General features: G+C 52.3%; 1 protein-coding gene across 3 annotated transcripts in view; it reads left to right on the forward strand.

Annotated features, from left to right (window-relative positions):
• Positions 1-448: 448 nt before the first annotated feature.
• The window catches only part of NRP2 (neuropilin 2), a 111503-nt gene continuing 85775 nt past the window's right edge, over positions 449-26176 (forward strand). For 2 of the 3 annotated variants that reach the window (XM_087435683.1, XM_004426832.3), the window contains exons 1-2: positions 449-1334; positions 14707-14884. In XM_087435683.1, coding sequence (XP_087291809.1) covers positions 1262-1334; positions 14707-14884 — 251 coding nt within the window. In that variant the 5' untranslated portion in view covers positions 449-1261. The remainder of the gene's footprint in view (positions 1335-14706; positions 14885-26176) is intronic. The other variant, XM_004426828.3, reaches the window with a different exon arrangement.

A 26176-nucleotide genomic window follows, 5' to 3' on the forward strand; every position in this document is an offset into this window, starting at 1 on the left:
GGCATTGTGTCAGGTTCTACGTGTGTGGCACCGGAGTCGGAGAATTTGGGGGGAATAAGGATTTCCCCCGTTTCCCGCAGAGTCTCCCTCGGGCGGGGACGACGCGGCCAAGGGCAGCGCGCCCTGGAGGTGCCCCGGGGCGCTCCTTCTCCGGGGCATTGCGCACGGGCGGACCGGCGCAGCCAAGCGCGGAGGGACCCAGGGGGTCGAAAAGCGTGGGTGGGAGCGGGACGGCTGGGTGGGAGCTGCCTGAACTTTGATCTGGCGGCGGCCGGGGGGAGCCGCCGCCGCCCCGCCCCAGCTGGGTGCCGCGGCGCTGGGCTGTGAGCCGCGCGCCTCCGCGGCTGCCTCTTTAATCAGGAACACAGAAGGGGCGGGCCCTGAGCCGGCGCGTAATCGGATAGCTCTGCCGCCGCTCTGACATCCACATGCTGCTCGGCCTGAAAAGGCAGAGGGGAGCCGGAGGGGAAGCAGAGAACGCGAGCGAGGCACCGGCCCGCAGCCCGACCCGGCACATCCTCAGACGCGCAGACACTAGGCGAGGCGCTGGGCGAGGTGGAGGCGAAGGCGGGCGCGAGCCGACTCGGAGAGGGGCGCGCTCACTCCCCGCGATCCCGGCCGCCGCCGCACCGGCAGCAGCAGCGGCAGCGGCTTGCTTGCTCAGACTCCCCTCGAGAGGCTGGCCGAGCGGGTGTAGCCTTTGGGGAAGGCTCCCGCTGGAGGAACCCGGCGAGGGCGCGAGCAGGGCGGCCGCCTCCCCCTCGGGCCGTCCGGCGGTGGGTCCTCCGCCCGCGTGCGGGTCCCGGTGCCGGGGACGTGTGTCAGTTTACGCCTCTGCGATCACACGGCTGCCTGGGGGCCGGGTGATGCCCAAGGCAAGTCTTGGCTTTTATTTTTCTTCTTCTTATTTTTTTACGCTTGGCTGTCGGGAAATATTCGTGATGTAGGATAAAGGAAATGACACTTTGAGGAACTGGAGAGGACATAGATACGTTTTGTTTTTAAGAGAGGAAACCCGTCCCCTCTTCCCGGCTTGCTCCCTCTTTGCTGATTTCAAGAGCTGCCCTCCTCCTGGCGAGGTGGAGATTCAGCAAGAATAAAGGTGAAGACCAACCGCCAGGACCCAAGAGGGAAACACTGACCACTAGAAACCTTTGCAGGAGACACTCTAAGGACGAACATAAGAGAGAGAAAAACACAAAGACTTACAATTGTACAGGAAATCTACAAATCCGGCTCGGAGAAAGCCTCCTTCTCCAAAATGGAAATGTTTCCTCTCACCTGGGTTTTCTTAGCTCTCTACTTCTCAGGACACGAAGTGAGAGGCCAACCAGGTAAGCCCTGAAAGTTTTTTCTATTCATTTCATCATGCTTTTCCCTTTTAAAAACAATTTGCCAATGCAGGGGGACCACACGGAATGGCATAGAAGGAGCTCCCTCAGTACTGAATAATTTAGAGAGCCCAGCCGGCCCTTCCTACACCACCGCTGCTGCTAAAACCCAACTTTTCTCTCCTGCTAGGAGTGTGTGTGTGCGCGCGTGTGTGTGTGTTTTGAAACATAGAATCTGGCGGTGTTCAGATGTCACATATGGACTGAATCAAAGGTTTAAAAATACTACAAAGCCTTTGCATTACAGTTTTTGGGATTTTTTCCCCCTCTGTCTTGAAGCAGAACACATCTCCCTTGAGTTTCTTCAACCTAGCCAGCGAAATATAAATCATTTGCATTCCCTACACTTAGCTACACTGAGCAATGTTAACTGAAGGGCTTGGGAAAGACAAGAGTCTAGTTTTGCTTTTCCAATGCTGTGGGTTCTTTGTAGAATGTGTGGATCCGCCTCAAAATCACAGGGCTGAGGCTGATGGAGCGAGCTAGCTTGCTGCTGGGCTAGGGGCTTGGGCTGTTGGTCGTCCCTGCTCTTTCCCGAATTCATGCATTTTCTGGGAAAGTAAATCATATGTTCTTTTAAAAATTATTATTAGATAAAACAGTGTGGCCCTCGAAGGTCTCTCTCTTGTGAAGTCGTTAGAACTTTTGAGTGGAATTTGTTCTCAAGCACTGTCAAAAGGGTGTGTGGATAGACTGCAGAGATAAGCACTGCAAGGCCCAGAACAATCTGGGGCCAGCATTTGTCCAGGGAGGGCTGGCAAGTGCTACACTCCTTGAGAAGGGACCTCTGGTTTCGGGGAACCCAGTGGGGCTTGTCCTTCCTTCCCCACACCACTCTCCAGGGTGAGCCCCTCTCCCCTCTGAGAACAGTGTCTGGAATCTGACAAAACTCTTAGAAGCTGCTACAGGTGACTGAGAAGGGGAAACCATCTATGGAGGAAATAGGGAAAAGAGAGGAGAGAAAAAGCCATCCTGAGTGCCCTTACCAAGGCCCTTTGAGGCTAGGGCCGCAGTGGTAGGGCTAACCCTGCAGCCTCCTGGGCACCTCCCCCATCATCAGGGCTAGTGCGTCCTGGGAGCCTGGATTAACTGAAGAGGAAGCACTGTGCCTGGTCCTCTGGCTCTCACCCACCAACACACCACACACCCCACTTTAAGCTCCGGTGTTTATTTGCGAGGGAGGAAGACTCAGGAATGCCCTTGCTCTCCAAATCCCCACCTTTGCTGCTCATTCTCTGCCACAACTGCTCTTCAGGACTGCTGTAAATCCAATCAAAGAGATGGGTGCAGGTCCCACTGGGGCGATTTCCAGTGCCTCCCCATCCACTCTTGCCTTAATTCTAAATTCTCATCTTGAAGCGAAATTAAATTACCTCCCACAGACCTGGATGCTGCATAAATTATGTATGTTTGTGTGATTCGCTGTGTGTGCGCGCGCGAGCGCGCGGTGAGGATGCCCGGGGTATATTATGTATTCAGGCAAGGATTCGGGTAGGACCCGGCGCCCGAGCGCGCGCACACAGCGGCACACACACACACACATGCACATACAACTTCAGGTTCTGTGTGCTGTGCGGAGCAGGAGAGGTGGTGAACACTCAGGAGCCATCTCCTACCCCAGATGTTCGCACATCTGTCCCCCAGCGCTGCGTGGAGTGTGTACGTGTGTGAGCGACACCCGCTCGGACCCACTCCCGCTCTGCCACCTGCCTCCCGCGCTCTCTGCAGAGCCCCCTCCTACTCTAGCCCCAGGCCGCGCTGCGTCACTTCTACAGAAGGCTAGAGGCGCGGAGCGCGGGGCAGGTCACCCACGAAGAGGCGGCAGGCAGCCTCGAACCCGGGGTGGGACCTCCTGTTGGGACGCGGAGCTGGGAGCCGCCCAGGGTGGATATTCTCCAGCCGCCCGAGAATGCGATCGCAAGCCACGGGCCGCTCGGGCTTTCCGTGGTAGCAGCCGATTGGCACCCGGAGAGCTGGCGGCGGGTGGCAAAGGGCGAGGCCCAGCTAGACCTCTGACTCACTCGGTGCTCGCCGGACGGGAGGGGGCCGGGCCCAGCGGCGGGAACCCATTCCGAGAAGGAGTCAGAGAAAGGGAGGGAGGAAGGGGCATGCGGGGAAGCAATTGAGCAAATAACCCCGTGGTCGCGGCGCTCTGCACCTCGGACTGGCGGGCTGCGGAGAGGCCGCGTGGGCGTCGCGCACCACGCTCCCCCACTCCTTGCCACGCCGCGTCGCCGCCGCCGCTTGCCTGCCTCCCTCCCGCCCGTGCTCGGGGACTCGGGGCCACCGGGTGGGCCCTGCCCGAGCGCCCCCTCCTGCCTCCCGCGCCGCTCTACGCCGCATTCCCCCACCCCGCCGCCCGCCCCTCGCCCCTGGGGCGCCGGCTCGGAGGGGCCAGGGATCCGGGCGCTGGCCGAGTTGGGCAGCGGGAAGCCGGGATGGGATTTCGGAGCGGAGGGCGGAAAGAGGCTGAAAGGAGCCCCTCGAGCCGCGGGAACGCGCCCAATTGCCCCGCCTGTAGTCGCGCTGCGCGCCGGGCGCCCGCCTGTGTGCCGGGACAGGTGAAGAGCACGCGGCGTGCGGGCGCCCAGGTGGTGGGGACGCGGCCCCCCGGCCCACCTGCCTCCCACCCACCCCCAGCGCCGTCCCTAACGCCGCATCGATTTGTTTGGGCTGCGCGGCAGAATCAGAGCCGAGCAATCCATAAACATTCTGTTAGGCAAAAATTTTCCCAGCGAAAGCAAAACGAGGCTCAAGCCTGGGCGAAGTTGGCCGCCTCCAACTCCTCCAGCCTTGTCCCCTCCTCCCCCGATCAGGGACACCCCCAGGGAGAAGCCTGCAGCATTTCCTCGACGCTGCTCATTGCCAGAAAGTTCCCTCGCGGCTGCGCTCTCTGCTCGGGCGAAGCCTCTGCGGTGGCCGGAGAGCCCCCTCCCCCGCCGCTTCGCTCTTTGCTTTTCCACGTGAGAAAAAGGAATATTCCCGGCCAGTGCTTCATTTTCCCTGATTGATTTCTCTTTAATATCAACACAAGTTAATGGAGGCGAGGCGAGCCCTGCTTGAATGGCTGCCCCCACCCTTCGCCCGGGCCGCCCGCCCTGCGGGTTTCCCACCAGGTCCTGGGCGCCCGGCGGCTGGGTAGGGGCACCTGCAGGGCCACGTCCAGGGGCTGCGGGCGAGGGGGGTGATGATGAACGCGTAGCCCGTCTGGGAATCATGGGGGTGTGGGGGTGGGAATCAGCTTTCCAGGCGAAGCTTAGGGGATCCGGCGCGTCCGTGTGGCCGCGTCTGCGGCTCAGGTTGAATTTCTCTGCAAGGAGAGGAGCTGGGCGCTCTAGTTTATTGGCGTGTGCTCCCCGCTCCCTACCTCCCTCCGCCTCCCTTCCTTTCGGTTTCAGGCGGAGAGGAGAGGCCCCTGGCGCTAGCCGTTCCTGATCGGCGCCCGCCGAGAAACTCCCCTTTGCTGGAGTTAATCGGGATCCGCGGGGGACTAGGTTTTGCTCAGGAAATCATTCAGGCCCTGACAATGGGTTTCTTCAGAGGGTGGCAACTCTCAGTCCTAATGTCCCTACCTCCGGGATATATTGCCGGGGGCCAAAAGAGCCCGGACCGTATAACCAGCCCCCACCCCCTTCGCCTGGAGAGCTTTGATCTGTGCTTGGGTTTTAACACCATTGCCATGGACACGGGCAGACGCGGTCAATTCAACCTTCAGTCTGGACTCAATGATCAGATAAGAGGTGTAAATTGGCTGTGGGAGACAGGTCTGGGTTCAAACAAATCCTGAAAGAGAAGCAGTGACGTCTAGGCGCTGGAGAAGGATTTGAAGAGGGTTTCTTTTTAAGCCTGTCTCTCCAAAATGCGGAATGGCTATGGACAGCCATGATAATTTGCAATCAAAACTATAAACTCCTAGATTCTACACGACAGCTTGCTCTAGGCTCTGGGGACTGGTCTCGTGCACGCATTCAAAGGGTGCCCAGCACACTTTTACCCCATAAGCAGCCACTGGAGGGAGTGAAGCTGTTGTCAGTTACCAACCGAGCACACAGTGCAAACCCATGGAAGGAGGAGCCACCCCCCACCCCACCCCCACCCCGCCCCGAGGGCTGCAGGGCAAGCCCCTTCTTGTCCAAGATGGGCCTGGTGGAATCTGAGATGCCAGGTTGGGACTTTCATGTCATTCTCTGGAGCCCTCAGATTAGGCCACAGAGCACCCAGCTGCCAAATGGAAGGTTGGAAGGCTATCCAGACAGGACTCCTGGTGCACCAAGTGGCTCTCATCCCCTGCTGTTGAACGCAAGGTCCACCTTCCGCCACTGAAAGGCCAGTTCCTGTTCTCCAGGTGTAGACAGAGCCAGGAGTCTGAATGCCAGTTCAGATGCAATGAGACATGGATACAGAGAACAGTGGAGAGGGTCTGGGGGGTTCAGTGGGGAGGGATATCATGGATTAGATGCTTCTGAGGCCCTTGCCTGGTGTTTTTCCTCTCACTCAACTGCTCATTAAAGCAATCCAGAGCATGAGCTGACTCTGGGTGACCCAAGTGTGGGACGATTCTGAGTTGACAGAATTCAGAGCCAGGTTCACTGGTAAGGGGTTTTCAGTATATATTCCCCAAAAGTCCAGTGTGGAAAGACTTTAGGAAGTAGAGATCCGATTTTCCTTTTTTAACCAGTGGAGCAGAAGCATAATAATACCTTTTTAATTTCTTACACTGACGAGAAAGGACTTGAAAAGTGACAGCTGGGCAGTAGTTTGTAGTATCGTTAACATATCTGAGGTATTTTATCATCTGACAGTCATTTGCCACTGGATAATCTTTGAGACACAGACAAGACATGTGTTTGATCCCCAGAAGTTAGTCTTTGTACTGATTCTTCCAGGTAAGGAATTCACCTTTTTTTTTTTAATTAACCCATTCCTGGAAGATACTACGGAATTTTGTCCTGGAGAGCCTACAGCATTTTTCAAAGCTTTCTCTGCCTTCCTGAGGAATGGCTGAGGGGCTTAATGGTTGCATTACCTAGCAGGATTCAGTGGAGCCGGATTCCAGGACACAGTGGCCTTATAGCATGGCTGGCCCTCCAGGAGAAAGCATCTTCTAAAGGTTTAGGAAGCTGTCAAGTTTAGATAAGGCTGAGCTCTGATCCTGTGGGACCTTGGTTGTATTAATAAGGAGAAATTAATTTTTAACCACTGGGAATGTTGCCAAATTATGTGACCTTTGGCAGACCAGCTGTGCTATAAAAATAAATCCCCCATTTCTGAAAATGCTGCTCCTGTCCCGTAGGACAATAACAACATGGCATTTAGGATAGGGAAAAGTGGGATTGAGAGGAAAGTGAAGAGTGGGAACTGCCAACAAAAAACCCTTGGGTGTTGTGACACACAGTTTCAGACCTGAGCATCCTATTCTCACCACCTCCCCCTCAACACACAGCCTGGTTTCCAGGACACAGGAAAGAGGGCCAGGATGCCAAGGAGCCGAGCGCCTGTGCGCGCAGGGAGGGAGAAGGTGTTAAGTGCTTCCAGCCCACTCACACCCCAGCCCTGAACACATCTCTCATTGTTCACACAGACAGATTGCTGGCACAGGCAGGGAAAAGGGAGTTTTCAAACAGGCAAAACATTTGTCTTTCCCTGAATGCCGCTAAATCAGTTTGTCATTGGAAAGTTTTGGGGAGACCCTCACTGGACTCCCAACTTCGGAAGCATTGGAGCCAGACTGCCTGGGTTTAAAGTCCAGCTCAGCCACTCGCCAGCTCTGTGATCCAGAGGACTTAATCCTTCTGCTCTTCAGTTTCCTTACCTGTAAAGTGTGTGTGATAATAGTAGCTGCTTCACAGGGTTGTTGTGCTATGTCAGACTACATGGAATACCGTTTAGTACACAGTGAGCCTGTTCTAAAGTCATTTAATCTTCAAAACAGCTTCAGTGGGGTAACTGTATCTTGTGATCAGAGCACACTATAACCATCGTGGTAAGTTTATGTAATTTTAATGAGTTTTTTTAATAAGTAAATAATTATTCATCCTCAGCTCTTACCCCACTAAACCCGTGTCTGCGTTTCACGAGCGTCAGACACTTCTCGGCACTCTGCTCTTCAGAGGCGAGTAGCCTCTGCTGGTGCTCATCTTAGATTTACGTCTCCTCTTTGTGCTTCTTCTCATCTTGTTCCTCTGCTTTCAGTGTTCTCACCTCTGCTGATTTTTTTCATCTCTCTCCTTTCCTCTCCTCCTCTTCCATCCCCCATCACTGAAAGTGTGCTCAGCAGGGGGCACCTCGTTGAAGGAGCTTCCGCGAATGTGTGATAACTTCTACCCCGCCATGAAGGCCCCTCAGCAGCTGAACTTAAAAAAGTCGTCATAAAGACAAGATAGCTTTTACCCAGCAAGACTCTTCATAATCCCATTTCCCTCTGGGTCTTCATAGAAGAGTCATGATCTAATCCAGAGAAAAGGGAGGGGCCAGGAATAACAAAAGGCAAGCTCTCCCCAGGAGCGGGCAGTGGACGGGGCTGCGTACCTGCTCACTGCCTCAAAAGATCCTGTGATAACCAGGGATCCGGCTGCTGGCCAGTCTGTCAGCGAAGAAGATAGAGGGAATGGCAAATTACTGGACTGAGCGGTAATAATAATTGTTTTGATAAAGGGGAAAAATAAAACAGATGTGCCCTGAAGGCATATCCGGGGCCGGGGAGGAGAGATGGGGAGGGATGGGTAGAGAGAAGTGAGCTGAAACCCAGCAAGAGGCAGTTGGTTACCAGCCAACAGTTTAGTGATGAAGTAATAGTTTGCGTCTTCCCTGTGCTACTGACAGCAAGTTTCTAGAACTTGCCACTGGAAGGGTGGAGTTGGGGGGCAAGAAAGCCCTCACGTAAATTGATTTTACCATCATTAGAATTAAAATGTAAGTCTCTGTTGAACTTCATCATTATCTGAGGGTGGAGTGTCCTCCAAGGCCTGTTTCACACTGGTCCTCCTTGACCTGTGACTGGGTGTTATTATCCCAGACGAGTTATTTAGACTGTCAGCTCACCACTAAGGAATGGTCACCTTTCATCGCAGCTGTGGGCTGGGAAGGAAGGCTGGCAGCTGGAGAAGCAGAACAGGTTGTGATAAGGCTTTCTTAGAATTTGGGATATCTAGTGATACTTTTGGAGTTACTTTAGCCAATTATTAATTCATTAATTCATCAAAGCTCATTGAGGCTGACTTGTGGGAAATGCTCTAGGTTGACCCTTTAAGGTTTGCCAAAGATGAATCAGAAAGGAGTCTTGCCCTCAAGTTGTGGTGGTCCAGCAGAGCGGGGCAGGCTGTCCCGAGCTCTCGCACACCTTAGAAGATGCTGAAGAGCTTCCACCTCAGAGGCTGGGAAAAACACCTCTTGGTGTGGGAGGTCAGGGAGAGCGGAGGTGGCATCTGAGCCTGGACTGAGAGGAGAGATGGGATTTAGAGATGGGAGCAGCACACCAGGGGAAGGGGAAGATGAGAGCAGAGAAATGGACACTGGTCTTATTTGGAGAACACTCAAAACTGCAGTTTAGAATGTGTGTGGGGGAAAATTGCAAATAAGGCTGGAAATAATAGCTTGGGCTAAATGCAAGGCCCAAATTGCTAGGCCAAGGGGTTTGGTTTCATTTACTAACCAACGGGGAGCAATTGCCGTTTCAACAGAAGCCTTCAGTTAATCAAAATAAATGAAAAAAAATATTATATTACCTTTTTTTCTCCTTTGGTTTTTGGAGAGACCTCAAAATTATCCTCCTTCTATTTCCTTCCCAAATGTCTGTGAAATGGTCAGGAATTGTAATCCCACATCTCTCATCAATGGCATCAAAATTGCATTTGCAAAGAGGGCTGCAAAGAACGGACATAAATATAAACTAATGATATTATATTGGCTGCCCTATTGGAACTGCATTTGTTTATGATATAAGATGACAAATAACAAGGTTACCACAGGTGGCATGATCCGAGGTCAGGGAGGTAATCGCATCAAACTTACATTTTAACCGTTAAATGAAGGTTCATTTTTAGAATCCAGATTGAGGGGCAGAGATTTTCCAAAGGCCCTGTTTCCAGACCCCATTTCCAGCTCTCTCCTTGCTGAATTCACTGGAGAAGGAGTCGGCCTCGTCACTTCCTCCTTTCCATGCTCATGTGCTGGGTGTCTGATTCCCTCCGTCCTGCCCTCCCAGAGGTTCTTTTATTCAGATTTTGAACTTTATCACTGCAAATTTCACAAGGATTTCCATCTGCTGTGCCTTCAGGAGTGCATCTTTCACTGCCACCAGGCCCCATAAATTGAATAGATTGCATCCCCTTCCCAGTCGCCTTAGGAAGCGGTCACACAGCCGCATTCCTGGGCTGATGGATTGGCTCGTTTCTCCCCAGCTTAAGCCAAGATGCAATTTTTATGAGACTGTCTTGTGACAGGCTGAAGTCGCTTTGAATAAAACAAAATCTCAGCCTCAGCTCACAGAAATAAGTCTTAAGAAGCAGCTTATCCAGGGTTAGGGAGCAAAATTTGGTTCCAACCCTGAGAGAGGACTGAGATGATGTGAGTGAGGGACTTGAAGACAATCTTTTTGGTTTTTCTTTTCATGCATCTCTGTTGTTGACATGCTCACACACGGAACTGTGTATCCATAATATTTATAAATACACAGCCACAGACTCGGTTCAGAAAAGAAACTCACGTCAGTAGAGCTAATGTGGTTAAAAGAGACATTTGAACTCTCCATAATGCAAGACAGACATGTTCATCCGAAGAATCTTGGAGTTTTGTTTCAGGCTTACCAAGGAGATGAAACAGGAGTAACACCTTGGATAAATGTCTTGTTGTCTAGGAAGGTGGAGAATCTTTTTAATTTCTGGTTCAATCTCTGGGTTATAGGACCTGTTCCCACCTCATTAGTACGGGCTTTGAATTTCAGAACTGGAACTGGTCTTTAGAGTCACTGCCTTCACTTTATAGGGGAGAAAACAAGGCTCAGAGTTGTTCACTGACTAACCCCAGGTCACGCAGCGTGCCAGTGGCGAGACCATAGTTGAACACTAGGCTTCTTACGGGTAAGCAGCAAGGTGACAGCCTTCTCTCTTTCTCAGTAGGAGAAAGGGCTGCTTCTTTGCCTTGCTAATGATGAAATGAAACAATGCTGCAGAAATAGGAACAGGATGGGATTATGCTGTGGATGAAGGATAAATTATAAGTAAATAAAGTGGATCATTTCCAGAGGAAATGAGACCGACTGCCTTTCTCCGCCAGGTGCCCTCAGGTATAGAGAAGAAATATGGGTCTTCCAAGGCTCCTTCTCCATCCAAGGCATTCTGAAGTGACAAGGGAACTGAGATTGGGTTCAGTGGGTTTCCAGCCCAGTTGCAGGAAGCCCCGATATTCTTACAAAGAAGGCCCTTCAGAGATGAGAGAGGAGTGAGGCCCGGGCTCCACACTGCTTCTGGCCACCTCACCTCCCCAACCCAAGAGGAGCTCCACTTTTATCTGCTCTGCACCTTGGGTAGAGTTTTGTTCAAGGAAAAAACGAACAAACACTTCTAAAAAGAGTTTTGAAAACTAGGCCCTTAATTCAACCCCTCGTTGAGTTACAGCTCCAGACGCTGACCCAGGAAGATCTCGAGGTCAAGAGTCCAGATACTGCATCCCCTGCTTGCTCACGCCAGCCCCCTCCCAGTAGTCTGGTCCCCGCCATCCCAGGCCCCCCTTCGACAACAACCTGACCCCCGTCCCACAGCCAGCCGGCCCAAAGGCCCCGTTTTTGCGAAGGAAGGACTTTCTCCTCAGTTCAGCTAACCCAGTGATTGTCTTAAGTTGGGTGCTGTAGGAGGGCGAGTTCCTTCTGAAGCTGGTCGAGTGCCCCAAAGTTGAAGTGGGTGGGTACAGTCCCTCTGCCTGATCCCAGGCCGGGTTACCCACAGGCCTCATCAGACCGTGCTTGGGCCACCAGCTAAGCAAGAGCGCCTGAGAAAAAACAAAAAGAGAGACAGAAAGATACAAATATCAGAAATAATCTGACATTTTCTGTGTCATAAAAACATCTAAGTAGTCATTATGGGGGAAAAATCAGACCTTTGTGACTTGAGAACTTGGTATTCCTTTTATTTCGAATTACGTCTGGAGGTGCCACTTGAGTCCTTTCGTCCCTGGGCCTCTGAGGTCTTGATCAGGCCTGACCTGGCCCCTCCCTCAGGCCTCCCTCCCAGATGTAGGAGAAAACTGCTCAGAACACTCCAGGCCTGGGTTTGCCCCAGGTGAAAGGTATTCACGTAATCGCTGGAGAAAGAAGTCCCTTGTCAACTCACCAAACAGGCTCTGTGGCTCAGGCTCCACCACTGTCAACTTCCCTTCTGTGTGTGGAGATTGGCCTAAAGGGGTTTGCCCTCGCGGTCAACCCTCTTCCGAGGGCCGGACTTCTCTGAAGCGGGGCAGGGGGCATTCATGCCGCTGGTTTTGGAGCACCGTGAGGGCCTCCAAAGTCGTGGGTGGGAAAGCTCTTCAGAAGAAAGTCTGGCTCGGTGCTGCTGGAGGCGTGTTTGTATTTAAGAAATGAAAAGCCCCCAAACCTGGAAATGAAAGATCAGCTATCAAGAGGAGGTGGAGAAGGATTAAGTGTGTTTTCTTTACAGTTTTTACTGATATATTTCAAGAATTCACTTCTCTCCAAGAACAACAGGGACGGAAATTCTAGTATTTATCTCTGTGGCTGTATGTCCGTGCAAATGATGTGTAATATTTTATGAGAGGGTGTGAAAGTGTGTACAGGACTAGTGTGAATTTCTAGTATGTACACACGCCTGAGGTATGTTCCAGATCTGTGTGCGAGTGTGTGTTTCTGGGTGTGATGTCATGCGAACAAGAACGTGAGATTATAAATGTTCAGATAGTGAAAAGGTTTACCACACACCAGCCAGGCAGATGTTTTAACGAGTACTCAAATATCTTAATAAATGCCTTGTTTTCTTCAGATAAAGAAAGGACAGAAAAAAAGAAATGGATTACTCCTTTTACTTTTTGTTGATTAAGTTTTTAACAGCAGAAAATGCAGACTGTCAGCTATGGGATATATATATAGTTTAAATTTTTTTTAAGTGGGGAAATGATTACTTCTGGTGTGGACAAGATATGAAACCTTCCAAGGAGGAAGTTTCCTTGTCTTTTTGCTGATTATGTGTGTGCGGTCTAATTACAAAAAGCTTGAACTTGGGGGGCAGGGAATTGAGGGGAAAGGTTCTTCTTTCGAGAGTGCTTGGAGAGAAGCAGGGAAGGAGGGGGTGGAGGAGAGAGGAGAGAGCGCGGGTGACATGGAAACCATAGTGGTTACTACCAGGAGCCCAGCTCATCTTCCCTCTGATGACTTCCAAGGCCAAAGTGTGGTTTGGGATGAGTTGGTGGCAGGGCTGCAGTTTTCAGCAGAATAGCTGGCAGAGGAGCTGTCCCCAGAAGAACGTGCCCCCTCCCGCCAGCTTGGTAAGACAGCTGGCAACCTGAGTCCCGCACCCCCACCTGCTCAGAGGGCCACTCACAGCCCTACTTCACGTGCGAGAGCCAGGGCCAATGGGCTACAGGTTGACCTCCTGGAAGATAGTGGGTGCCCAACGTGGGTGAGTGGTGTGGTTACCCGGAAAGCCTGCAAGGATTGGCTGCAGAGGGGCAGGTGGCCCTCGGCCCCACTGCTAGCCTCGTCTCTGTCTGGGTGGGAGGGCTGGGCTCACTGTCCTTCCGGCCTGGGGAGGGTGCAGGGTCGTTAGTTAGAGGATGATGTGGTCTCTTCCAGCCAGAGGAAATGGCCTGCTTTTGTTTTCCACCCAGTAGGAAATGGAAGCCAAATCCATTAGATTCTGGGCAGGTCAACACGGCACAGTTTGAGCTCTTGGAGGCGCGGGGCCTAAAAGGCTACTTGTGTGGATTTGTGTGTCCCCACTGCCATTGTGCAGCGTGCCCATGTTTTATGCATTTAGAGCCTGTCAGGCTGGTAATCTAGAGCAGAGGTCTGAGGACAGTAACGCCAGCAGACACGGGGAACAGTCAAGTGCACCTGTAGAGTTAAAAAATGCATGACCCTTTCCCTCAAAGAGCGAACACGGGAGAGAGCCCTGACCTGTAGGGTGGCTGCTGCGCCGTGATACATAATTCACGGGCCCATGCTGCTCCATGCAGATGGCGATATTAAATCCTGATTGATGCTAAAAGAGGCTCACATCGCAGGAAGGTCTCCAAGAGGCTTCTGAGGGTTTCCCGGTCTCTTGTGCCTTCCCGTCTTTGGTATTAAGCAAAACCCCCCATTTCCCAGGACCCCTCCTGGGATTGCAGAACTTCACTCCCCAATATATGAGATTCTTCAAATGTCATCACCCGCCTTCTCTGCCTTTGAAGATCCCCCCTTCCCTCCTGGCCCATGCAAAGCTGTTTACCTCCAACCAGGCACTGCTGGGAGGGGGGCCAGCTGCTCCCCTGCGGCCGCCTTTTAATAGGCTGGTAGCAGCACACTCTGGTGGTGGGGACCAGGCGGGAGGGACAGTGGGCAGAAAGCACGGAAAAAACACGGGCCTCCACTCAGCACAAAGCACTTTTGTCAAAACTCTGAGGTCAGTGCCAGTGGATTCTCCGATGCAGATTTTTCCCCTTGGTGTATAATGAAATAATAAATCAAATTTGTGGTGCATGTGGAATTAAATGTTTGGGGGTTTTGCTTTTCCTTTCTCTAAAAAAAAAAAAAAATAAGCTGAAATCACCCTCCAGGGCCTGTTCTGGCCCAGAGCTGAAAATGCTTCCTCCACATCGCAGGTTAATTGTTACCAGGCTCGCCCGTGGGTCGGCACCACAAAACCGCTCCGTCAGTTCCCGGAGCCTTTACTTCTGCTGCCTGGGCTGGGAGACACCGAAGAACATGAAGGATTTATGAGATAAAGATAGAGACGAGAGGCTTGAGCGAGGAGAAGATGGGCCAAGGAGGGGAGACAGGAAAAGCCAGGCAGGCATGTTAAGTTTGCAGTGTTCTTGTTTTTTTAATCTCAGGCCATGTAATCGGGAATATTTATGACTGTTTTCTGGAATATTTTCATTTGGGGAGAGTGTGTGTGTGTGTGCGTGTAGTTGGGTGAGTTGCGGGGGGAGGATGAGCTGAAATAATCTCTTCCACTGAATGAGTAAGTAGGTTAGCCTTCTGGACTGCCATAAAAGGCCTGTACAGCAGCTTCAGTCAGCCACTGGTAGGGAAGAGAAACAAGGGGGGGGGTGGGGGAAAGGCTGGAGCATATTTGAAGTTCTTTGGGTTGTTTGCCTTCTCTTTCAGAACCACCCTGTGGAGGTCGTTTGAATTCCAAAGATGCTGGCTACATCACCTCCCCAGGTTACCCCCAGGACTACCCATCCCACCAGAACTGCGAGTGGATTGTTTACGCCCCCGAACCCAACCAGAAGATTGTCCTCAACTTCAACCCTCACTTCGAAATTGAGAAGCATGACTGCAAGTAAGCACCACACTGTGCCCCGTGACCCCCCAAGCAGCACACTCCTGCACTTCCCCTCCCCTCCTCCCATGTCTGCCCCCTGATGGCAGCACCCCTCACTCCGGGACCTGCTACCCACTGGTGGATCCTGGCCCAGAGGGAAACCTCAAGATGGCGTTCTCCTTCAGATAAAGCCCTGGTTGATCCCATGGCGAGGAGGAAAGAGCCTTCTTGAGTGAAGAGTGTAAAGAGTAGCACCCTATCTTCAAGAGCTGGCGGTGGAGGAGAATCCCACGTAGGGCAGCAGGGGGACTGCAAAGTGCCAGCTCTTGGCACTTTCCTTCCCCTTGGAGATCTACCATTTCCACATGTGGGAACCCCACCAGCTTCCTTAATAAAATAGTAGCCAGATCCCCAAGTGGAGGCTTCCTCTGCATCCAGCCGTGGAGGACCAGGCTGTTCTTTTATGAAGCAGCAGGTGGTTTCCTTACAGAAAGAGAGTTCAAAATCTGAGTCTACACTGGTGGGTCTAAGATTCACACTGATTCTTGGTTTCTGTGCTGCATAGGTTAGCATCCCAAAGCGGGTGTTATAGATTTATTTAACAAATACTCTCCCCATTGCTTTATATGTATCAATCCATTCAATTCTCATAACAGCCCTGGGAAGTTGGGGCTATTATGACCTCCATTTTGCAGATAAGAAAACCGACACCCAGAGAAGTTAGGTAGGTCACCGGAGGTGACCCAGCCGGTCTTACAACATCGGTCCTGCCACCTTGGAAATAAATGTGTGGCTTAGGAGACACCAAGTGGACGTGTAGACATCTGTGAGTGCTTTAGAAATGCCATGTTAACACCAAGGTCCCTGTAAGTTAAGGGGAGAGAGCAGGCAGCGTCCTAATGTCCGTGTACTGTCCTGGGTACAACGGATGTACTGTCTAGTGGGCTCCATCTTCAAGTCCCCTCATGGAAAGAAAAGTGAGAGTTTTCTGCAGGAAGGAATATGCCAACGATCATGTCCTGCTCCAAACGAGAACCCGCAATGTGCCGCTGCTCTGACGGGGGTCCAGTGCCCCCTTATGATTAATAAATAGTCTGAGCATTCCTTGTGACCAAGGCATTACGAGCACTGAACAATTAATGCAGTGGCCAGCTGGCAGGAAAGGTGCAAGGGAGCAGGCCTAGGTCCGGGCCGGCGCTTCCTCGTGGAGGAGACGAGGCCCCTCTTTCACCAGTGCTGGCCTGTGAGGTGCAGTCAGCCGATGTCATTGTTATCCCCCAGGACTACTTTGCACCTACCTAATAGTTTTCTTTAAGAAGAGGTAATCTTTGTTGAAAACTGAAGGGTTTCCCAGATGGACCCCTCATGTGATGAGGAGTCATGAGATGGGGTTTCTAATCCCAGATCCACTCTTGACTCAATGGATGACAAAGGGTAACTAATCAGTTCCTCTTTGTCTGAGTTAAATGCACGGCCTGGATACATTTGCACAGCATCTCAAGGCTGCTGATTCCCTGCCAGTGGGCTTGACCAAGAAATTCTGTTAGAAGAGCTTCTTTATAAGGTGTTTTTGCTCCTGGTGCCTCTGGCTGGCTGCAGAAGGTTGGCGCAAACTAAAGAATAATGTACAGAGGGCTTGGGTCTGAGCTCAGAGAAATTTGACTAAGCGCCTCTCTCGACTGAGGGCCAAATTCTGTGTTGCTTATGGCAGCAAATCTCCCAGGGAAATGGCTAAGAGGTCGTCTTATGTATATTCATAGTGGCAAAGGCAGAAGGCATGGCTTTGGGAAGAAAACTTGGGGAGCTGTTGAGCATGGCTTAAAACGTGTCAGGAAGTTGGAAAGGCCAGGAAAACTTGCTCCTGCCTGGTTGGGGCTGCGGGCCACCTTCTGCTCACAGGGCTCAGCCCAGCGATGGGAGAACTAAGGCTGCCGGGTCTCTGGCAGCAGGAAGGGACGAAGGGGTTGCCTCTGGCCAGAGCTGGACTTTCAGGTTCTCTTCGGGCGTATCATCCTTCCTGAGTAGCTCCTGTCTTCCTACCCCTCCCCCATTCCATGCTTCTGGCTTCAAATGAACAGGTCAGGAAGGTCAGAAAAAAATCTTTCTGGGGTCTCTTTCCCCCAGTGCCAGATTGTCAGAACGTCTCTGTTGGGGTCAAGCCTCCACTACTTAACCTCGTCCCTAATTCTCTCTCCCTCCCCCAGTCCCCTCCACTCCCTGTTTCTCTCTCAATCTTATTAATTTTCCTGTTTAGAAAGACACATCCGGCCTCACAGTGTCCTGCTCTGCGAGGTATTTTTAACACTCTTCCCTGGCCATTTGCATTCAGAACAAATGGGCCCCCTGCCCCTGCCTTGTTTCGCTTGCTTGTGAGAAGAACAATTAATCTAATTGAAGTCCTGGAAGTTCTATCTCTTCCTCCCCTTTCCCTCTCTCATTCTGCTTCCAAGGGAGCTCGGGGGTTTGGAGAGCACTTACCATCAAAGGACATGAGACTCCTTTCTCCTTTCCTCTCGGGGTTCATTTCGTGCGGGATTTGGCTCTCTAGGCCCGTAGGGTGGATACCTACCACAGAAACTGCCTAACTGCCCTTCTGACAAGACGACGACGCAGCAACCCCAGCAAAAAGGGAAATGAGCAGCAGAGTCAGAAAAAAGCCAGCCCCCCTGTGAGGGGTCAGCGTGCCCGCCCTCGTGTCCCCCTCTTCCCCTGTGCAGGATTAACTGTAAGGACGGCCCCAGGGCCGGGATGGGCTCTGATGTGAGAGGATTACCTGGCCAGCGGCCCTGAGCCCTTGGCTCTCAGGCCCTTGAAATCCACATCCCAAAGGCCAAGGAGGTTGCTGAGTAAACGCCAGACAGGCACCTTCTCCCTAACGGTCACCGGTTAATTTTGTTCCATTGAAGCTTGCTGTCGGCTTGGAAACTTTCACTCACGGGTCTCGGCGGGGCTTGAGTCAGTGCAGCCCAAGGCTGTCGTGGTGAGCTCCTGGCTCCTCCCTCCAGCCACTTGCAGGAATCCACACCCCACCACCCACGGGCTGCTCTGGGCTGTTCACCAGCTGTGGACAGAAACCAGAGGCCCCTGTGGCCCTGCCAGGTTGGTGGCTGAGGGACAAAGGGCAGGACTCAGGCCCATCTGAGTAACAGGGAGAAGCCACTTCATTCCCTGGGCGGGGGAGAGAATCCTGCTTTCTTTCACTTGAGTCATCAGCCAACGGGCTGAACGTTAGGGTTTTAGAAACACACGCACACACAGAGTTGAATATCTCTTCCATTTCTGAAATCTAAAATACGTGTATTTTTTACAAACACCCACCTGCATAAGATACACAACTTATTCATGGGTCCTGAAACCCCATCCTGGAGGCTCAAATGAAACCAAAATCAAGAGTCTGGGGCCTTTTAAGACTTGGTCATTTCCAGATGGTATCTTGAAAAACATGCTTTGCAAAGTGCAAAAACCACTAGAAAGAGTTGAAAGAACATTTCTTAGGCCAAAAAGCCCACCCAGAAGTCTATACTAACAATATTTTGTGCACAGTCAGCACAGTGTCTCATTTCCCACGCAGCATGGAAGAACAGCACTCCACCTAGGTGAAATTTCCAGACGCTAAAACACACCCCTTTAAAGTTCCAAAAGTCCCTTTTTAAAGGGATTTCTAATGAAGAACATTCTAAAGCATGTGCCACACTTCCCTGTCTTCTCAAACAAAACCAATACTAAAGAGCCAACTGTTTCTTGATGATTCAGGCTCCTGGTTCTGCGCTTCACTTTCTGTGACAGAAGCTGGGTCATGTCGTTTTGGGATCAGATAGATTTAGATTTGAGTTGTTGACCTGGTAAACTTCCCAGGTCTCGGTTTCCTCAAAACTGATAATAATCAGTACTTTGCAAGATTGCTGTATCTTGTTTTCGTAGATGCACGGTGAGTTACCAGCTGTGTGAGCATCTTTGTACCTTGCCCTGGGCAAGTTGGGCTTCTTCTGTCAATAGTCTTGCTGTCTCTTTCTGTTTCGAGTATGCCTGCCTCCTGAAACCTTCCTCTTCTGACTTGTTTTTACTTTCATCATGCATGTGGATTTTGCTTCAGGTCTTGCTGTCCATTGGGAAGTTCTGGTTCTGGGGTCTGAGCTTTGCCCCAAGCCAGTGCTGTCCCAGGGCCAGCGTGTCTGGGCTGCCTCCGTTACCAGGCTCAGGCAGAGCAGGGACCAGGCACAATGCTGGGGACAGAGTGCAAGAGCACCCGCGCATGGAGTCCTCCTTGGTATTAACTGAACTGCCCACGATCTTCTCTTCTGAAACACACCCCCCATGTTCTGGATATTTGAGGTTTGGGGTATTTGGCCTGGATAAACAAGGTGCAGTTGTATTTATTTAGGGCCAGGGACCCCTCTAAACCTTAGAAGATCCGTCTCTCTCTCCTAAAGCAGGGGATGAATTCTTGGAAAGGTAGCAGTTTCCTGGGTTGATAAACTGAGTACAGTAACCAGAGCCAACAGACCAGACCTCAGTCATCTGGCCCCTCCCCACCCAGCCAGTGGTTGTTCCAGTCAAACAACCCAAACAGTCTTAGATCTGCAGGAGACCCTGTGCATGCCCCACGCCCAGACCCTCCTCCCTCCTTCCACAGTGCCCAGGTGCTCCCTCCTCGTGCCCTCGTGTCCTTGATCACTCCAGGCTCACATGGGCCCAACTCTGAACTCCCAGAGCATGCATCATGCCTCGGTTTGCTTGCTCGCCTTCAGTTCACGTGTGGTCATTTTGTTCCTGAGCACGTAGATTCTCTAAGGGCACGGACCACGTCTTTCATTTCTGTGCCCGTACGGCACCTAGTCGTGGAGAGCACCAAGCAGCTGTGTGTAGGCGACCGTTTCCGTGATATTCTTCCACGGGAGAGGCTAGGACTGTGGTCAGCCTGGCGTGAGCCTGCGTTGGAAGGCGGACAGCTGTCTTCTCTACTCGTCCGTCTTGTAATGTGACATAATGGCAGCAGGAAGATAAGACACATGCTTATGGAAGTCACCAAGTGCTCTGTGACCTGGTCTTTCCCCAACAGAATGGCAATAGACCATTCATGCGTTCATAGTTATTAAACAGCGACTGTGTGCCGGCATGATGATGGCTTCGCAAACGCAGTGATGCGTGAATTGTACTCTTTGCCCTTGGGGAGCTTAGAGTTTGGGAGGAGGAAGCAAGTAAAAAATATGCTTCTTGATGATAAAGCTACCACATCTGGAGCATCACCTATGAGCCCAGCACTTTGCTAAGTGCTCTACACACGTCATCTCATTGATCCTTGCAACAAAAACCTGTGAAGTCGTTGTTACTCTTCCCATTTACAGATGAGGAAACTTGGGCTCAAAGAAGTTAAGCAACTGACCCCAGGTCCCACTCTTGGAAGTGGCAAGGAAGGGATGTGAAGCCAGAATACTCTACTTTGCAACCTGTGTTCGTTCTGGTTATGTTCTGTTGCCTCCCCCAATACCATGCATTCTCACCAGGGGCATGATACAGGCATGTTATGTGAGCCCACAGCACTGGGATCCAGCCAAGGCTGGGGAGATCAGGGAAGGCTCCCTGGAGGAGGCAACACCTGCACTGACCCTGAAGAAGTTAGCCAGGCAAACGGGGAGTGTATGTGGCTGGAGGTCCAGGCAGAGAGCATCACATCAAAGACAGGAAGGGGAGACAATTTGATGCCATCAGGAACCACAGTAATTGAAGGGCCATTCTTGTGTCTTGCCAGACAAACCCTCCTCTCGGGGAAGAGGTGCCTGAGTAACGCTATTTAATTTTATTTCCAGGCCAGGTGACTCCCACCATCTCAGAGAGGGGCTGTGGTCGGGAAGCGGGAAAGACTGAGGCTATGGGGACTCTGCTGCCCCACCCTCCCTGGCCGGGGTCTCTACAGTTCAAGTCCTGTGTCCAGGGACCCCCAGTTTAATGCCTGAAAATGGGGTCTGGCCTAGGAAAGTCCAGGTGACTCTGGATTAAGCTCCGCCCGTCAGTTAACCCCCGCACGGGACTCTCTGAACACACATCTCTTTCCTGTGAACAGAGGGCAGGAGGCCACACTGCCCGACTGGAGGTCTGGAACAGAGTGTGAGTTCTCTGTCGTTCAGGAGAGTGTCCTGCTCTCCAGAGAGACCCCCAGGTTGATTACTCATGACGTGATTACCGATTTACTGCCTGCCCAACCACGGGACTATTCTGATTCCCCCAAGGAGCCAATGAGCAGCAATTCTTTTCTGTATTGCAACAACCTTGCTAATGACAGAAACAGATCCCCTCCAGGTACGTGGTGCAAAACTGGGAACGGTCCTGCCGACTCGAGCTCCGCTGGCAGCCGACCCCATGCTCACCAGCCTCGACCAAGGACCCCACCCAGCGACTTCGCTCGCTGAGGAAGCGGGGGAAAAACACCGCAGACTGTTCCCCTCCTCCTCCCAGGGATAAAGAGCCATTGGAACAACGGTTATTTTGGGCAGTTTGTTTTTACATATTCGATGTTGCAATCGCATCTCTCCAAATGCAAGCTTCACTGTGGACGTCCTTCTTAACAATGCATTTTGTCTTCTGATTGAGAAATCACTAGAGATTTTCTCCTACACAATCCTGCGTCTTCTGCCTCTCAACCCTGGCACCTTCTCTGAAACCCAGAGGTCCCTTAGGGCCAGCATCTCGCCCCATGTAACTCCATGTAATTCTCCCATCTAATTACACCGGGTGAGAGTCTGTCTTAAGAAATTCAGTGGGGGCTCCGGATGTGGAGGGAGGAAGAACAGCAGGAAACAGAGGAAGAAACAGAGGAGAAGGAAGTAGACCAAGTGAAGAAACTGGATTTTTCTGCAAAGGGATTCGTGTGTTTTCCTGTAGTCATGAGTCTTACAGAAAAAAATATATTCTCTTCGTTTTGTCCTTTTTAGTGATGGGGAATTGAAACCTTTGAATTAAGAGAAACTCAACAGATAATTTAATTCCATTCTTCTACTTCTGCCTGGATAAATCATCCCAGAAAAAAATATATATATTAGCTGCCCTGTCTTTCCTTCTAGAAACGAGCTTCTGTAATCGTCCTTCATTAGGAGACCTAGTGCTCACCACTCGTCGCAGCTGATTGCGGAGTAGAGGGTTGCGTGTCATTTACATAATCAAAAATTTTTTCCCTAGAAGGAAAATCCCTGAAAAATGTTAGCTGGGTCAAAATAAAATTAAAAAAAGAAAAAGAAGACGGAAAAAAAAAGTGTGGCTTGGGCTTAGGTTTGGGAGGGCAGCAAAGAACTCCACATGATAAAGGAGGATCCACATGACTTTTTATGCTGTTTTCCAAGCTGTGTAGACAAGCATCTTGGCAGTCTGTATATGTTTTTCTGCTCTGCCCCATTAGGGCTCGATTGTGTGTTTGTAGGTGGTGTGGAGGGACTGTCACTCAGACAGTGACAGCAAACCTTTATTGAGCTCTCCACTGGCCTCAGATGCTCCTGCACGGGGAACTTTCCCTGTTTTACCCCCATGACAACCCTCTGGGGCTGGTCCTGCTGGTGTTCCCATTTAACAGATGGGGATACCGAGGCCCAGAGCGAGCACACAGAGTAATGGAAGGCCCAAGGCTGGCCTCAGATGCCTGCGTCCATGTGCCTAGCACTGTCTCTGCTGTCCCAACGCCCAGGTATTTGGGGCCCCTCTGATTTCCGTAGATATCCTTGACAAGTCTCTTCTTTTTTTCTCTTTCGTTACTTTTCTTTGCCTCTTCCTGCCATGTGGTCACCTCAGGATGCTGGCAGGGCGGTCAAGGAGAGAGAGGCCTTTCTGTGTCTTTATATACAAGCTGGAGGCCTGACTCTCTTTCAGTCATCCGTCTGCCTCCCTGTCACCCGCCTCCTACTGCCCGGTCCCCTCCACTCCCCTCACCATCCTCTTCAAATCCCCTGCCATCCCCCCCGCCACCTCATTCTCCATCTGGACGCGGAAGACGTGAGGGCCAGTGATAGAGTGTCAGCGGAAGTAATTGATTCCTCACGTGGAGAGGACCCGCCTGCCTTTCGTCTCAGTGCAGCTGGACCAGAGGCCTGCAGGGTGAGCCAGACATGTGAACCGTCCATGGCTGAGCTGTCAGGGCGAAGGTGGACACACCAGCCACTGGGCGAGAGGGAAGACAGTGCAACCAATAGTTGTTTCACTGGGGAGGAAAGGAGTACAGAACATTTCAGCCCGGGATTGGCAGTTTGAAAGAGGCAGGTGAGAGCTGGGAGCAGAAGGAACCCTGATGCTGGTTTTAAAGGGAGAGTTTTTCTTTGTCTCCAGGTAGGAGGTTTCCGTCCCCCGCCCCACCCCCCTTCTCCCATTATCATCATTATTATCATTAGAATAATTACCCTGACAATTACAGTTGATGAGACCTCGGGATTAGAGAGCACCTTTCATCTCCAAGTTCAGAGTGATTTATCTCTGCGTCACCCCTTTGAGAGTGGTGGGAGGGTAAGAAAGTAGTAGTATTTTTTCGGTCTTATCTGCTGGGAAACTGAGGTCTAGGCATCCAGGGTTGAGTCGATGCCTCAGGGCAGGCCGCTGGGTTAAGTGTTGGGGTCCTGACTCCTCTTCTGGGGGGTCTCCACTGCCCCACCGCGCACCAGGCCTCGTCCTGTGTGGCCCCCACAGCTCATCCCTGCGCTGGTGCTCCTCCCCCGCCGTGAGGGCGCGGTGGCCAGCCTGCCACAGCTCCCTGCACCAGCGCACAGCCTGCCACGGCCTGGGCAGATAAACGTCGTCAGGGCCTGACTCACACCGCTTACCCTGCTGGGAGACTTCCTGCAGCCTCCTTCCCTTTCTTGTAGAGGCCGATGTCCGTCCTAGACATACTGCTTCCTGCTCTTCTTGAGCCTCCAGCCCAGAGCACCCAACACTCCGGAACATTCACAAACCCCCGCCAGGTCTCAGAGCAGGGGCCCTTCTGTGGTGGGAGAGGGCAGTGCTCTCACATGCGCAGGTGGACTGGCTGCTTGTGCCCCAGCGGCCACCGGGCCTTCAGAACCGGTCCTCGAAGAACGTGCAGTTACCAAGTGGCTGTCTGAGAGGCGGACGCGGTTCCAGCTGACCGGCCACTGAGCGCTGCATTCAGCCTCCCCCTGGCGTGGCAGCCGCCTTCCTGCCTGGACACCGTGCAGGCCCATCATTTCCACGCGGTGCTGCTTTCTGCACAGTACACAAGTTGGCCCTGGAGCTAGGAGAAGCTCAGAGCAAATGAAATCCAGGGACCGGGTCATCACACCTGCCGCCCTCCCAGCCTTCCCCTGCTTGGGCTTCTGCGTGGCACGTTTTTCAGAAGTTTTGCATTTTCAAGTTTTGTTATGGAGTCTGGATGCCAGCCAAGGGGGAGAGAAAAACAACTGGGAGCCTTACTCCCTGGAAAACCATAAAGGACTTCTCCAACGCCGTGACTTACCCCTGTGCCCAGCACACCTGCGTCCCATGGGCTCCTCCGTTCCAGCAGATGGGGAGGTTCTGACCTGCTCTCACAATCAGACCCTCTGGAACCCAGGGTTACTGAGCGCCTGTCCCAGAGGGAACCGCTCACTTGGCCACGCGCAGGGCCACTGCCAGGCCTGGGTGCTGTACTCCGTGGGTCCAAGTCACTTCCCACCCCTTCCAGTCAGCCCCGAGAGGCACAGAGGCTGATCCCTGCACCCACTTATGAAGTGCAGCCAACTGAGACACATGAGCTTGGTTGACCCAGGCCAACCGAGGTCAGTCCAGCAAGTCTCTGGCCCTGCTGGAGTTCACGTTCATGTCCAAGCACCAGCTACTGGTGAGTGGACATTTCACCGCCTGTCCACCCTGGTATCATTACAGAGTGCTAGCAAGGGCCCTTTAAGCTGACTGCGGAGGGTGAGGATTTTACAGCCGGTGGAGCAGACAGAAGAAAGACACACCAGTCTCCATGAAAACAGCCTGCCCCAGAGCCTTCAACCACATCGCTGGCAGCGTTGCCTAGAAAAGCGTGCCTTACTTAAGCAAACACGTCCCACCAGGCCGGCGACCAGAGCTGGCGGGGCTGGGGGCGGAGCAGGTCTGTGGCCCCAGGGCCTCAGGAAGGTGCCTTCTGGGGGGCCAGGTCAGTGGGGAGGCGGTGCTCGCAGAGGGTCTGGGAGGGGGTGGCCGCTCTGCTGCGTGCCCTCCGCCTCTGAGAGCCCACCTACAGGGGGACTTATCAGACGCCCTCCTGCAGCCTCCTCCTTCCTCACGGTGCCCGTTCTTGGCAGCTGCTCCGTCAGGAACAATGGGATCCTCGGGGCCCTCTCCATCGTCCCGGGGCTCCTGCGGAAAAACAGCCAGCAATTATAAATAGATGTTATTTGTAGTTTCCATTTTCTTGCCTTCAAGGTTTTTTGGAATAACTCCTTCAGTTTGTTTTGGGTTATTCTCTTTGCATACTTCCTTTGCTGGGCCGTCAGATTTCCTCCCTTCTGAAGAGCCAGCCTCGTGACCCTGGCTGTGAGGGGTTTCGAATAAGCTCCAAGTGTCAGAGACCTGTGGTGGGAAGAAATGAAGGAAGAAACGAAACTGCCAACAGCCGCTATTAAAAAGGCACCCGGCCCCGACACAAACACTGAACACAGGTAGAGCCTGGCGCTGTCTGCGTCCTTGGTGTCAGAGAACTGAGAGGGAGTGAGACAACAAATAGCAGCAGCAGCAGCGCAGCGATAACAACATTGGCCTGTTGAGCACCCGTCGTCTGCTGGGCACCGTCCTGAGCTGCTGGCATTCCTTAACGCACCCGCCCGAGGGGTGGAGCACCCAGCTGTTCAGGACCCAGCTCCGTGGCGGGGGGTTTTGAACTCAGCCAGGCAGGCTGGTTCCAGAGCCCGGGCTCAGAAATGAAATGAGGAGAGATAGAAATGAAATCTCAGAAACTCAGGTGACTGCAGTGCTGCTGGTGGGCTTATGCAGGAGGAGGATTTTCAGAAGCCACCCTCCACGGCACTGAGGTCGGGGGCATTGAGACTGTCTCTAACTTTATGACTTTTCGTTTCTTCTTCGCGTGTTTGGTTTCCAGAGTGCCGTGTGTCTGTAACTCTCCTCTCCCCCACGTCTACCATCGTGTTCTGTAGAACACGGGTAATAGTAAAAACAGCCAGTGCCCCCCGGGCGCTTTCTAAGGCACCAGCGCTGTGCTGGGCCTCAGGGACCTTTGCAATCTCTCCAACAATCCCACAAGGAGGGGACTATATTATAGATGAAGACACTGAGACTCAGGACGGACGCCTTGCCTGCAGTCACCCCACCAGTGAGGGCAGGAACCTGGGCGTG

The sequence above is a fragment of the Ceratotherium simum genome, chromosome 9 (assembly GCF_057802395.1).
Source record: "Ceratotherium simum simum isolate JZ-2026a chromosome 9, ASM5780239v1, whole genome shotgun sequence".
NCBI lineage: Eukaryota > Metazoa > Chordata > Mammalia > Perissodactyla > Rhinocerotidae > Ceratotherium > Ceratotherium simum.